Raw genomic sequence first — 15212 nt, 5'->3', positions numbered from 1 at the left:
ATACAACCTACATTTTATGAAAGTGGACAACTTCTTTAGAAATTAACATAATGTCATAATTTCTACAGGTTCTAGATAAAAGTAACAGTTCTATTTTTAAAACACACATAATTTGTCCATTATGATAATATCAAGGTCGTGGATATGTATTGGGTCTCTATGAGTCTGAGTCAATAGCTAAATGAGGTGATGAAATGGGAAATACCACTCTGGAATGCTAGCCCATAAAACAAAATTCACTACAAACTGAATATGAAGGGAATTTCTGATCACCCTTTCACCCATGGAATGAGAGTAAAACTGAAAGACAGGGTCATTTTTACATAAAGAAGTATTAGTTTTATTTTTTTATTATTATACTGTTTTGTATCATAACTCTGAAGTAGACATTTTTGATGACACGTAGTTGGACAATTTATTTAGACTAATACATTTTTCTTTAGGTACCAGTTTAAGGTTTGCCAATCTTTTTCTGAGGGGTTATTAAACCATCATCACTTGCGCAACTTCCAATATATGGACTACACTCCTCTAGGAGGTGATCCATCATTTCAGTTGGAAACAGACTGAGACATGTGTATTCAAGCAGGTCTTTGAGATATACACATTTATTTTGTTTCAGCAGATTAATCCTCTTGTTTTTCTGTGTTTGATTAATTTTATTAGCTTTTAAGATACATTTTGATTTTTGTTTTTATTATGCACATTGTTTCTATCATTAAAAACCCTTGGAAGTCATGATTTCAAGCTGGTGTACACTGCTATAATAAGTATGATGTCAGATGACTCACAATGGTCAAAAGGATAATAGTTCAGTGTATGGCGTCTCATTTCCTTTTCAGTGCAACTTTAGGGGAGGGTAGTTGCAATATGGTCAGGGACAATATAGTCATGCTGCCCCCTAAAAGACTTGCTGTGCCACAGTCAGCAAGCGAAAAGCAATGCAGCTTCTTTGCCCATGCAAGTGGACTATGTGGCAAAATTGACTGTGCCACTGACTTTTCTAGCATAAGTCCACACTGGCAAATGAAGGCACTCCTGGTCCACAAGGTCTCAGGAAACTGACTAAAGCTGGCTGCACCCTAAGGAACACCCCCTTCAGAGGTAACATGGGTTCCTGCACCAAAGGACTGCTGCCACTGTGGTTGCAATGGCATCAGGGCATTGTGCTGCTGCACAACTCCCCAGCACCATTGTAAGTACCCCTGCACTGGCAAAAATGCCCTTACACCTGCATAAGAGACATTTACACCAGCACTGGGGGCACACCGCCTCCTCAGTGCCCCCCCTCCCAATTTGAATTGCAATGTTAGTCAAGTGCTTCTATTAGATCTTTGGAAATGTTATCTAAAAACTGACAGAAATAAGGGATTGATGGGGTATTAGAAAAAGATGGAATAATTGAAAACATAATCCAGAAAAAATAGAAAGATTGAACACGTAATCCTCCTCCTATTCTCTGGACCAGTATATGTCTTCATCATATCAGTTCTGACGAAGTCTGTAAATGCTTCTAAATGAAAAAAATATTGTTCCACAGTATTGTCAATAAACCAGTTATGGAATTACACGAATTATGTGAATTCAATAATATTCCCAAATACGCAGCTGCTACAAGAACGATGATTCCATGCAATGAGATATTTTCCAGACTGTGCATATATTGACAAAAACCCTTTGCAAAGGGCATACATATAGATTAAACTTTTTTTCTTTTCTTTTTTTACCATGCACACAAGTTAGCTGTTATAAGCTCCAAAAAGAGATGGGTGGGAAACATTCCTATCTATCTGATTCATCTATATTTAGAAATGGCTCGAAATTATCCACTAGCTCTAGTTGCAAACATTCTATTCCATTCCTTTTTTCCTTTAGGCCTGGCAAAAAATCAGAAGGCATAACAGAACTCAGTGAAAAGTCACAGGAAGAAGCCATGATTCCTTTGTAGTAGAACTTCCAAAAAGCAGCATTTAAACAATTCCAGATGATTCTACAAATTCAATTAAATATTCAAATATTCCATCTTCCAAATATTTCTCCTCCTTCCCACGCTTCCTGAAACCCCATTAGAGGCGACGTGGGTGCACCGCCACAGTGCTGTCCCCAGCCGCCGCTTTACTCCTCCCCCTTTGGATTGGGCTGTATATCTGTTTCCAAGGAATGATGCAGAATGAAAAGGGAAGGATACTACCTAATAATAGAAAACGATATGGGTTTGACCTGCTGTAAGCCTCTGAGAGGCAGAAAATAATAGTAACAGTGTTTTAATCTTTGCCATTCAGCTGTACCTCCAGAGACTCCAGGCATCAGTTTTTAAAATGTGTAGGTGCATTTAGCGGGTGATCAGCATTTGGTTGAAATGTCTCCTGCACAGCTGACTGACCTGAATCATGTGTGCATCATGTCGGGAACCCAGGTACTTGGCACCAGTGTCTGTCATGAAGTCAGCATCACAAATGGATGACATGTTCATGCTCTGGGGCTGTTTCCTATTTCTATAGACCTGTGGGAAAAAGCTGCCATGATTAGGTGCGTGAGGTCAGAATTATGCGAGGACCTGGGAGTTTAGGAGTTAAAGCAGCAGCTTTTATTTCTGTTGCTTAAAGAACAGAAAGCTACAACACACAATGTATGATTCAAGGAAGAAAATCATGACATTGACAGATTTGGGGAACCTGATGCAGGCATGCTTATCTGGGAATGGCTGAGTTCTGGAAGCACAGACTGGTAACTTGCAGAGTTTAGAGAAAGATCACTATGACTTCCCCTAGAATGTTTTCCTGCTTCACATATAACAGTAACAAAACCCAAAATGCTATTACCACACAAAGGAAAACATTCAATAAATGTTACTGACTCATTCTGAAGCATCCTTCTCTCTTTTTCTAAGATTTCTAGAAAAGAGGGTCATGATACATTCCTATGCCACACGACATAGCTGTGATGTTGAGGTTATCTGAGGATTCTTTTTATTTCCTTAATGCAAGCACGGCAAACATTATAAAGCTGGTAGTTGCCAAAATATGTTTACAGTCTCAATTAAAATGAAATGCATATAGGTAGTGGGGTGTTAAAAGTATGTGTGTGTATATCATTGGTTGTGTTCTGTGATTATTTTTCTTGTAATGGAGAACAGGAATGCAACTGAACAGCTATTTGCATCTAAAGCACATATCTATTAGCAAACATTTACGCTATCTGAAAATTAGCAGCGAATTATAGGCCAGATTCTGTACGATATAAAACGTATAACTTCCAGATAACCTTGCAGAAAGCTAGAAAGGAACCTTCTGAACAAGCAACTATAATACAACAATATACAGACAGTGATTGGTAGAAAGGGTTAGTAAGATTCTACAAGTGGGAAGTATCTCGGTATGTTCCTTTGTGCAGTTGAGTAACTGCTAAAGTGCTAAATATGGAAGGGGAAAGACAGGTAGTACATTGCAGGATAGGCAAGCCAAACCAACATGCAACTAAATAGTAAACACCAATAAAATAGTAGTAAGTTAACATGGATCTTTTTCCTACCTTTCCTTCAGTAGTCACAAGGCAGGCTTGGCTTAAGGACTTTCAACATGAGGGGAAATAATGTCATATTCCCAGAAAAAAAAACTGATTTAAACAAAATAAAGAAAAAAGAAGAGTTTTCTAACCTGCTGTTTTAACTGGTGGACTAATCTGTCTTTTTCTCTTTTCAAAGCCATCACTTCTTCTTGAGTTTTCTTTTTCTTTGAAGCCGACAGTTCAAGCAAGGCAATATTTGCATCTTTTTCGCTGATGGCAGCAAGTAATGCTTCCTGCCTGATAAAACAAAAATAAAATTAATCAGAACTCATGAAGAACATTTTTCCACTTTTTGATTTAACATTTGAATAATTCAGAAGCAAAATGGGTACATTTAATCAGGCATCATGGAAATTTGACATACCTTAGTCTGGGCATACAGTACCCAAAATATTTTTCAAGGCCCAGTTACTAGACTGTTGCCATATATTGCTAACTTTTTGAAAATAATGGCATCAACCATTCAACACAGAAATGTAAAGACAAGAATTAGATAGCATTGGATTTCTAAAGTAAGACCATGAGAATTCACTCATGTGTAAGATACAGTCTCTTGGATGGATGCCTGCCTGAAAGGCAAAATGCCAGCTAAGTCAACATTAATATCTCATGATCAACTTATAAACTCCTCTGACCCAGGCAACAGTCTCACTTGCACTGTGCTCATCACACACCTAAGGGCAAAAAAGTAGACACAACCCAGAACATACATTATCAGGATTTTTACAGGTTTTTTAAAAGATTAAATCTTGATTTAGATAAAAAAAACTGTGGCACTGAGGGCTAAAACACCTGTCGGTGAGTTTCGTGAAGCAAATCAATACAGGCAGTTTCTACACAGGTGATTTGCTCTGGGTTCAGTGTTGCTGAGACGATGGGTCTCTATGCATCATTTAGGTTTTGTTGTTTTACTCTTCTGCAGCCTTTCCCAGATCTGCTGTGCTGTGCTGTTTCGGGAAAGATCACAGCAAAACAAGGCTGTCTGATATACGGTAGAGAAAGTCTGGATTTTCCTGGTCCCATCCACACAGCAGCCATCCCCTGCAAGCCACCAGGGGGATCTTTGAAGCATTTCGGCATTATCGATGTAACGTTATAATTACTGGTTTAAAAAAAGGACTTGGGAAAAGCTCCCCATTGTACTATGAGAAAGAATGGTCAACATGGAGATCCAGCATACCCTAATGAAGCTCTCTTGGGCCCCAAGACAGTTTAAGCCTCAGGAACTCAGCTACTGAAGCTACATAGTCCAATTATCACCTCTGCACCCGTATCTCAGAAAAGCTGGAGATGATCCAAAATGGCTCAAGCCATTTTGTCATTTAGTGACAAATTGTCATTTAGTGACAATAAATGTGCATAATGATATGATTTTGCATTAGTAGTCTCAATAGGGCTCAGAATATAGTGTGATGGGAAAAATTACTATATACAGGTCTTCAAGGTAGCCAATACAAGAATGGTAAAATAAAAGATTCACAGATGAAAACATGTAATAATTTGCAGAAGGCTTTATGACCACTGATTTTTTCTAATTCCAAAAGAATAGTTATGTTGACATTCTGATTAATGATATCTGAGAGTCCTTCTATGTCTTAAAGAATAAGAAGTACATTATAAAACATGTTTTTGTGGGTCTGTGCTATGCATTAATCCGCATTAGAATGAGATGTACTTCTAATTGTCTTCTTTTATTTCTTCATGCCCTATGCCAGCAATAGCAATAGCTTGAATAGAACCATAGTACATAAGAATATTTTGCTTTTATTAACCAGTAGGCAACAGAAGTACCCTTCCCCCAAAGGTACATTTTAAATGCCACCTCCAATGTCTCAATACTTTTCTGATCAAAAAGCATATAAAAGCTTCTATCCTTAAGCCTACCAGAACAGAAGGGTCTATTTAGTACAGCTTCTTTTTATGGCTTTATAAAGATACAGTGTTATTCAAATTCAGGGATTCACATCAGATGTTAAACTGATACTATAGTGGGCTATACAAAGACACAATACATGAAAAAGTATTTCGTGTGTAACTGAGCACAGAGGTGCAATTAGCAATGGATGGAGTAGTTTAGGCACTTGAAAATTCAACTGGTAAGATTAAAAAAAGATCAAATTTCCCACTTTATCACGTTACTTTTAATTCTTACATATCTCCATGCTTCCTGGTATTGATAGTGATCATAGAGGATAAGCCAGATTCTCTAACAGTAGCTGACATTGTGACATTTCTTAAATATTTGGAAGCAAGTTGAAAACTCTCATGTGTTCAGCTATCTTTATCCTATTTTAAAGATCTAATATTCAAATGCTCAATATTTATGCTATAGTTGTTTATGCAATTGTATTTATCCAAAGGTTAGGAATGTATAATTTTAACATGAATACAATTTTAATGTAAGTAAAGCATTTTAGTGTTACAGAACCTCACACTGGCTGAATGTATAGTCAGAATATGCTAGATTGTGAGTGTGTGCATGCATTGTATGTATGTGTGAAAATATGAATCTGCTTCATAATGTGTCAGGCCATTGTTACATATAACTCCTTATTGTCGACTGTAGTGACAGAGAAAGAATTTTCTTAGCACCTTCTACCTAAGGACTTGAGATGAAACTGAGGGCCTCCGCATGCAAAAGATGTGTATTGTGCTATACCCACCCCCTCAACTGATGAAAGTCTGGTTGAAGAAGTACGCCTGCCAGCATCTCACCAAACTATTGACTTCTTCCTTAATATTTAAATAAGCTAACGGCATCAATGACAGTTTGTTTCTCCACACCCAGTCAACTATCACTACTGGTTATCACTTAATATTCAGCATTTCTGTGATGTCATATTATGTGGATATATCCAAGTGTCAGAAAAACACTAAAAATCTACAGATAACTCTTCCAGTGGCTTCATAGCGATATCATATATATAATTACCATGTGTGCCCCCAATCTGTGGATAGTTACATCCGTAGATTTGGGGCACACTTACCCCCAACAGATTTTTCTACACACTAGGGGAACCCCTACTTCTGAAGAAAAATCTGACTTTAAAAAAATGGAGACTTAAATCCCCCCAATAAAAATGGTTTTCTGTGCAATCACAGAAAATGGGCTTACCACAGACTGGTAGCAATGGCACAGCTAGGAGCTGTGCTGGACCTGGCAGCAGTAGTAGCTCCTGACAAGGGCCCTGGTTAACACATCCAGAACAGTCCAGCTGTGTTGCCAAGAGGGAGGTCATAGAGCAGGGGTCTTCAAACTATGGCCCTCCAGATGTTCAGAGACTAAAATTCCCATGAGCCCTACCACTTGGCCATGCTTTCAGGGGCTGATGGGAATTGTAGTCCATGAACATCTGGAGGGCCATAGTTTGAAGACCCCTGTCATAGAGGAAGGCCTAACAGTGCCCCCACCCACCCAGATAAGGGAAGGTGGGGGAAGCCTTGGCACACCATTCAGAGGCTGTGTTGCCAAGAGGGAGGTCATGGAGGAAGCCCTCACAAAGCCCCCCACGCACCCAGAGGAGGGAAAGTGGTAGATGCCTCAGTGCGCCATTCAGAGGGAAGGTGGGGGAAATAAGTAGGGGAAAATGAGGCGCCCTGCCACAAGTCCTTGAGGGTTCCCTATCATGCAAGTAGCCCTGGCCCACAGAACTGAGCCACAGTATACCTAGGTAGATGCTGCTGACAGGGGAGAGAAAGCTGAAGACAAGGAGGCAGATAAACATAGGCTTGCTGTTTAGTGGGAAGGACATATGGTTGCCAACTCCAGGTTAGCAATTACTTGAAAATTTAGGTGTAGAACTTGGGAAGGGTGGGGTTTATGGAGGTTAGGGACCTCAGAGGAGTATAATTTCATAGAATCCACCTTTAAAGCAGCCATTTTCTCCATGGGAAGCAGGGTTGCCAATCTCCAGATGGGACCTGAAGATCATCGAGAATTGCAACTGCTTTCCAGGTGACAGAGATCAGTTCCCCTGGAGAAAATGGCTGTTTTGGAGGGTGGGTTCTATGGCCTTATGTCCTGCTGGGGTTGGTTTCCTCCTCAAACGTCATATTCTGAAGGCTCTACCCCCCATAGCTCCAAGAATTTCCCAACGAGGAGACAGAAATTCTAAGGGAAAACAGATCTGTGCAGCTGGGAGATGTGTTGTGATTCCAGGAAATCTCCAGGTACTACCTGGAAGTTGGCAACTCTAAAAGGAGAGAAGGAAGCAAGAAAGGAGGAGAAGCTATGGGGCCTTTCAGGAAACAGAAAGAGGAAATAGTGGGGAAGGGGAAATAAGATGCTCCCCACAAGCCCTTGAGGGGTACTTCTTGTCATAATCTATTCAGAAATAAATAATGTTTTATTCCTCAAATATGTTACTTAGAAAATTATTTTTCTAAAGTGTTATTAACTTAGTAAACGTTATTGTTTCAAGACCAGTAAATGAAAGATAGTGGTGATATAAAACAAAGATAATGAATATTAGCATTTACAGAACCTATTTCCCCCTTGACTGTAACTGTTATCACTGTGACTGTGTAAAGAAAGCATTTTGTGTGTGTGTGTGTGTGTGTGTGTGTGTGTGTGTGTGTGTGTGTGTGTGTGTGTGTGTGTTTTAAAACCCTATTAAAATACTGTAATTGAAAACATTTGAAGTAACAATGCATATCCCACTTTTAATGTTCTGGTTAAACTAAAGGAAAAGAAACAACTCAATGAATTTTCCCCTTAATTTTTGTTTTCTTTCCCTTGTGACCCTGAGCATTCAACTTAAGGTTCAGTAGGGGTGATTTCAGAGAGGTAGTGATGACAGATCTTGTTTGAAACAGCTTTGTTTCATCCCAGCAGAAAAAAAAATTCGACGTTAAAGCATACCACTTGGATGCATGTATACCATCAAGAAAATAAACATGGGACCATTATCTGCCTTTGGACATGCACCAGTATCCAGGATTTATAATTTGTGAAAAAAGCAAAATGCAGAGTAACATAATTGACAACAGTGGGGTTGTTCCAGATCTGCAGATATTAAAACACTTTTGCCAGTATGAATTATAAAATAGAAAAACCAAATAGGAAATGATAATAGTACTCAGACTCAAACAGGAAATGGTTATAGTGCTGAGACTTGAACTTGGACAAATATTGAAGGGTATTTTCCGCCAGCAGTCATAGAACAAATCTGCACGCAGGCTACTGAGTCTTTTACCTGTTACATTCCTCAGTCTAAAATATGCTTAGAAACTGCCCTAAAATCACTGGAACACTGATGTAATTTTTCTTGTAACCCTAAACCACAACAAAACATGAGCCAGAACGTTGTACATTTTCAGCTGTCAGAAATTGTTTGTGCCCATTAAATCACTGAAATGAGAAAGCTGTCCACAGACACACTATAATGAAAACTCAGAATGGCTGAAACAGAAAGCTTCTACATTCTCTTCCTTCTGTAAAAAGTGCAAGGTAGAATCATTTTGACACACATTTATAGGAAATAATTAATCAATTTCTCTGGCAGCTACTGGTGACAATGTTGCAGTTTTAACTTGATGTATTTTAATTCATGTGTTTAGCTGTGTTTTTGATTACCTGTGTTTATATGAGTGCTGGCCTCAGGTAAGTCTCGCTGGGGTGGAGACTGGTCTAGCGCCACTCTCCTGGGGGAAGAGGGAGGGGAAGGGGTCCCCCACCTGCTCTCTTCCCCCCATCTAGAGCCCATTTTATTTGAATTTAAAATGGCCTTTTGTGCTAGTTTTAAATAAACAAATAAACCTGCTTTAGACAGTCATCAATTCAGATGAGTGTCACTGGTTAAAAAGAAGACTGTAGCAATAACATGGCAGCCTCACTGTGTAAGTGGTAAATGCAAAATTTAATTACAACCATTTTCTAAACAGAATTTTTAACATCTGTTTAAAACTGTCTGTTTGTGTCTGTTTAAAATTGATTTTCCCCATGTACATAGCCATTATAGCCTAACACCCAAACACCAACTGACTTTGCCTACAACCTGCTATGGAAAAAAATGCAACAGCAGACAGTATTAGAAATATTTCTGGATGAATCCAATGACAAACACATATGAAGGTTTTGTTTGTATGGAATAAAGCTTTGTCCAAAGTCCAGCTAAGCCAAACAGAATGAACAAAACTATAGGTAATCTGTCACTGTCAGGCTAATTGTCTTTCAACATTACTCTTTGTGTTTATAAAGGACAAAGATAAAAGCAGTTAGTAAAAAGAATGGTTCGATCCCTTGAGCATACGTTTCTATCAATATTCTTAAGCTGTACAAAATTGCATGTCTTGCAGTGGCGTAGTGCCAATGGGGGCATGATACCCCGGGCTGCGCTGCAACAGGGGCATGGCCAGGCCATGGTGGGGGCATTCTGAGGTGGAGCGGGGGTGGGCAGCGCCGCAGCAGGAGTGCAGGGTACACGTGTGCTCCAGGCACAGTTGCCCTTCGCTCCATCCCTGATGCCTTGTGAGGACAGTTACTGCTATTTTTCTAACTAAAATGTTTACAAATACCTCAGAATCACAAATACCTCAGAATCTTCACATCTCAGAATGTGGCAGCTTAATGCCAGGGATGATCACCAAATTGTACAACTGATTTTATAAATGAATGAATGAATTTGTATGTAGCCATAGGCCATTGCAAAACAACAACAATTATATCAAAACATTGAAAACACACATAGTAAAATAAAATATATAATAGTAAATAAAATATATAGCAATAAAACAATAAAACATAATAACCAATAAAATAAACTCTAAAAACTACTCTATTAGCAACCACATTAGACCTTATTTTCTTTGCTTGCCAGAGCATATAAAGATATTCTAGAAGAAATGTACTAATTGGAATCTGATAACAAAAAATATTAGTTTTTCAGCATCACAGTAGATCAGTGTCAGCATCAGAGACTATCCTAACAAGAAAAGCCTTGGGCTCCATGCACAATGGGACATCAAATACATAATGGGGTAAATGCTCCAGAGTTAAGGATCCTCAGATGCAAAAGCAGTGATGTGGGTATAGATTTTTATGGGGGGATTGGGGGTGGGGCCACACCCCCACTCAGCCCTGCAGATGTGGCCACACCTCCCCAAGCCCCACCCCCGGCCTCAGTTCTTATAAAAGCAGCTCTTCGAGGCCTGCCCCACTTGCCCCCCTTCAGCTGGGCTCCCAGCCGGCATGTGGCAGTCCCTTCTGCTCTCCCCTCCGGGCAGAGGCGTAGCTACGGAAAATAGAGCCCGGTGCAAAATCTGCCCCCTCCCATGGGCAGCCTCTGTGATGCTGGAATCCACCCCCAAGCAGCATCACTTTCAATGGTGTTTAAACTAGGGAGCCCAGATTCTCCTTTTAAATCCACCTTAAAGGGAGAATCTGGGGTCCCCAGTTAAAACAACATTGAGAGTGATGCTGTTTGGGGGTGGATTATCCCCCACCCTGAAACAGCATCACTTTCAATGTTTAAACTGGGGACCTCAGATTCTCCCTTTAAATCCATGCCGAAGAGGATGGATTTAAAAGAAGAATCTGGGGAAATGTGGGGGGTGCCTGCTGTCAGGGGTGCAATTGTTAAGATAGTAGCACCATACTTTCAGAGTATCTTCAGGAGACTCTCCTTCTGATACCACCCAGGTTTTGGTGAAGTTTGGTTCAGGGGGGCCATCTCCTATTAGCTCCCATTGGAAACAAGGGGGGATGGGGCATCCACTTTGGGGGTCCATAGCTTTGGACCCCCTGAACCATACTTCACCAAACCTGGGAGGTATCAGTGTGTCCTTAACCCTGGCTGCGTTGCTGAGCTTTTCTATAGGGCAGGGAGGCCAGAAGGGACTGCAACAGCCTGGGTGTGGGGGTTGAAAGTGGTCAAGGTCCCATAGCCCCTGTAATTTGTACAGTCTTGACAACGTATCAGCCAGATTTTAAATGATTCACAGCAAAGATGGAGACTCACAATATTTCTACGAGCAGAAATAGCCAGTAACTATTTCTAATTTACATATTTTTCTCCACATTTTGAACAGATATTTAGAGTCTTAGGCAAAAAAAATATCATCAGCAACATCTCTTTTTATTTTTGGCACTCATTTAATTTTAATAAAAAAATTTAAAAATACATACACGAATAACTCATTATGTTTGCATATTTTAAAATATTAATATACATAACAAAATGTTAACAATAAATATGTCTGTAATATTTATTCATGTCCTGTGGCTCTCAAACATCTGGAGTTTAAACTATGTGGCTCTTACATTAAGCAAGTTTGGCCCCACCTGGAACAGACCAAAGAAACTTCTTTTTAAAATATCTTTAGAATCCCATAGGTAAGGCTGAGTCTACATAAATAACACCAGTGGTCTTCACATGGGAACAAGTTTGTGAGATCTTCCCATTACAGTTAGAGCTGCTTATACAGTGCTTCTACATGGCAGGTGCCCCAGAGATAGCCAAGAGTAAACTGAAGCTTCCAGAATTCTGGAGTGGGGAAGATAGCACATTTATTTAAATAATTAATTTATGCCGGTTTGTTTGCATGAGGAAAAGTTATAAAAGAATGGGATTTGGTCTGTAAGGCTTCAGGTTAACCAAATAGGAAAGATAACTTTTTGAGAAGCTCTTAAATTTAAATCAAGAGTGCCATCCAAAGAGCTAAATCTGCTCTTAGGAGCTATGTACTGCCAGGCTGGCAGATTCGGCCTCCCCAAGGCACTCAGTTCCGGGGGTGAGGGAATGATCCTGATGGCATGCAGCCGCTGTTCTCCAAGCACTGGAATATGGTGCTGAATGCCATGCCAGTGTCCCAGGGCCCCTGCTGCCAGCATAGTGGGGACAGGCTGAGGACATGGCCACGGGAGGAGCCGACATCAGTCAGCTCCCTTCCAGCCTTTGCCAGCATTATGCTGGTGAGTCATTCCTTTTGGGTGGTGTAGGTCTATGAAGTCTATAGAGACTTCTTGGCAGTAGAGAAGCTGGTCTACTTTTTGAGTCTCCCCATATCACCAGGAAGCCTCTTTGGGGGCCACGGCCAGGCACCAGCACTGACAGGCACCACCGGATGGGGCTGACTGTCAGATGCAGCACAAAGATGGTGTGGGACCATGAGCAGCAAGGCCTTTTAATGAAAGCCAAAAGATTATCATAGAAGAGTATTGCAGACCTGGCTGAACAGGCAGCTTCCAATGTGAAGAAGAAAGAACTCAGAAGTATCAATGGAGAGGTCACTCTGAGTGGCACTCGTCTTACTGTTCTGCCCCAAGTGGCTGCCTGTGGTAATTTCCACATGAATTATCCGCTCTAGGTTTAATGTTTTTTCCCTGCTTCCCCACAGCATCACAGAACATTTTTGCACCTTGCAGTGTTCCCCAAGCTTTTCTCTGATCTTGTTGCAAGGATTTGGGAAACATCACAACAAAACATTTGGAGACTCTAAGACAAGCTGTGATTTATGGAAGCAGCTGTTTTCAAATGTGTGCCCTGTGCAGACCCCAATGTGATGCCTACTAAGCTCTTCTGAAAAAATCTCCTATTCTAAGTGGGGTAAAGCTAGAACTGGCTCTTTGGGGCAGCGGGGGCAGGAGGATATGCTTCAGGGAATGAGAACTGAGTGCAATGGAATACACCAACACACCTGGGTAAAAAATTGTGAACCATGAAATACAACAGATATAGTTGCGAGTGACATTTTTGTGCAAACTTCCAAAGTATAGGGCCGTCGTGGCGAACCTTTGGCACTCCAGATGTTATGGACTGCAATTCCCATCAGCCCCTGCCAATTGGCCATGCTGACAGGGGCTGATGGGAATTGTAGTCCATAACATCTGGAGTGCCAAAGGTTCGCCACCACTGGTATAGGGTAAGCACAATGACCACCCACAATGCTATTTTGAAGCACATAACATAAATACATGCATTTTAATCCACTTTTCCCCCCTCATAGTGAAGCTGTGATAAGCATCATTAAATTTCATGAAAGCAAGATCTTTGTATAGAATAATAAAATAATAAAATCCTAATCCCAGGGTAACTGCCTGAAAGAGCCGAAAGTGTCAAAATGAAACAACACTGAAGAGATAGCATTGCTAAGAGGTGAGGAAAATATGGAACAGATCCAGGTTATTTCAAGAATCAAGGAGAGGAGGATTTCAGACAACAGCACACAAATATTTCCTTAATTAGTACTTTAAAGATGGGCATGAAAAGAAGTCAGATACCAGATTCATGTTGACTAATTACGACTTCCTTGTTAAAGGAATGGCTGCAGGCATTTCCAGGAGCATGCTTGTCATATGATTCAAATTTGAGTCAGGCAACTCATTCATTGATCTTCTTTGGTGGGTAAATGGTTTCCAAATTTGTTACAGACTAAGAAACCAGCATTTACAAAAGGCAGATGTAAAGACTTTGGAAAAATGGGTGCACTGATCACAAAATAGGAGAGTGATTAGACTGGTGCTCTGAAACAGACAAAAGAAGGGATAGCTGAAGGGTCCCATGATACAGTGCACACGCTGAAGCAAAGCAGGTCTGGGTCTGGTTAGAGGCTGGATGGAAGACCTCCTAGGATTTTCATATAAGCCATCTTGAGTTCCATGACGGAAGAAAGGAAACATATAAATGAAGTCAATAATATAAAACAAGAAAACAGATCCCCCTGAACTTCACCCATCACAAAAAGACAACATCAGCATGGCACACTACTCCCACCAATTAACATCTTTTGTTATATGTGCTAGAACAAAACAACAGATATTTTTTTAAAATTGCAACTGGTATTCTTTTGGATATTGTGTAAGGCTAACAATATAGAATGAAACTTCATTTAAAATATCTGTATACCCAATTTTGTTATGCATGCCACTAAAAAGGTCTAGAGAAGGCAAAAATTCTTCTAATGCCAGAAATAAAGAGCAGCAAACAGAACACCAGTGTTGAGAAACACCTGAGCTTGCAAACGCCAACTCCTTATCCTATAATTGCAATTTTGCTTTTACTTTGCATGTGAGTGATGAAAAGGATCACAAAAGTTCAGATTCATCTATATATATAAAAAGCTAACAGTGACTTTGTTACTCATGCCCTATCACGGAAACGGCTGGACGGATCGCCCCCAAATTTTCACATGATGTCCCTCTTTGTTGCGGGCAGGTAATCAGACCGAAAGTCCATACCTGAGCCAGGTAAAACGTCTTTTTCCTGGGGCACCAGGCCATGAAGCTGGCTGTGTTTAACTGTCACCCTTAGAATGCTCATGCAGCATGCCTGTGGCCTGAGAGGTTGGTATGAGGGCTTAGAATGTTCATGCAGATGGGCAGAGATGAGCAGTGAAAACAGTAAATAGGTAATACTGTTAGGTAATACGAGTGGAAGTGAAACACATACACACTTTGCCGTGTGAGACGTCAGGTGGGGTTCCCCTCCCCTCGCAAGCAGGTAACTTTCACTCTCTGTGCCTCACCCATTGCTACCACACAACACACATCCTCCCATACACATCCAGCTCATCCCTCCACACACCTCCTCCTCTGCTCCTCCCTCACATCCAACCACCACTTCACCCACTTCCCTCCACCCATATCTCGGCCACAGCTCTCTTTACCTAAAAGCTGCAGGCTGGAGTTTGCCTACTTTTTTTCTTCT

The 15212-nt window shown here is 40.6% G+C and overlaps 1 protein-coding gene across 10 annotated transcripts in view; it reads right to left on the bottom strand.

Annotated features, from left to right (window-relative positions):
• ERC2 (ELKS/RAB6-interacting/CAST family member 2) overlaps positions 1–15212 on the bottom strand; it is a 660221-nt gene that overhangs the window by 209080 nt on the left and 435929 nt on the right. For 5 of the 10 annotated variants that reach the window (XM_048488070.1, XM_048488069.1, XM_048488071.1 and 2 more), the window contains 3 exons: positions 3657–3804; positions 3532–3570; positions 2384–2503 (listed from right to left, as the gene is read on the bottom strand). In XM_048488070.1, the coding sequence (XP_048344027.1) occupies positions 2384–2503; positions 3532–3570; positions 3657–3804 (307 nt within the window). The remainder of the gene's footprint in view (positions 1–2383; positions 2504–3531; positions 3571–3656; positions 3805–15212) is intronic. The other 5 variants (XM_048488076.1, XM_048488075.1, XM_048488077.1 and 2 more) reach the window with 1 other exon arrangement.

Source organism: Sphaerodactylus townsendi, linkage group LG03 (assembly GCF_021028975.2).
Source record: "Sphaerodactylus townsendi isolate TG3544 linkage group LG03, MPM_Stown_v2.3, whole genome shotgun sequence".
Lineage (NCBI taxonomy): Eukaryota > Metazoa > Chordata > Lepidosauria > Squamata > Sphaerodactylidae > Sphaerodactylus > Sphaerodactylus townsendi.
Note: the sequence above shows the minus strand (reverse complement) of the source record. Positions and strands in the feature narration are given on the sequence as shown.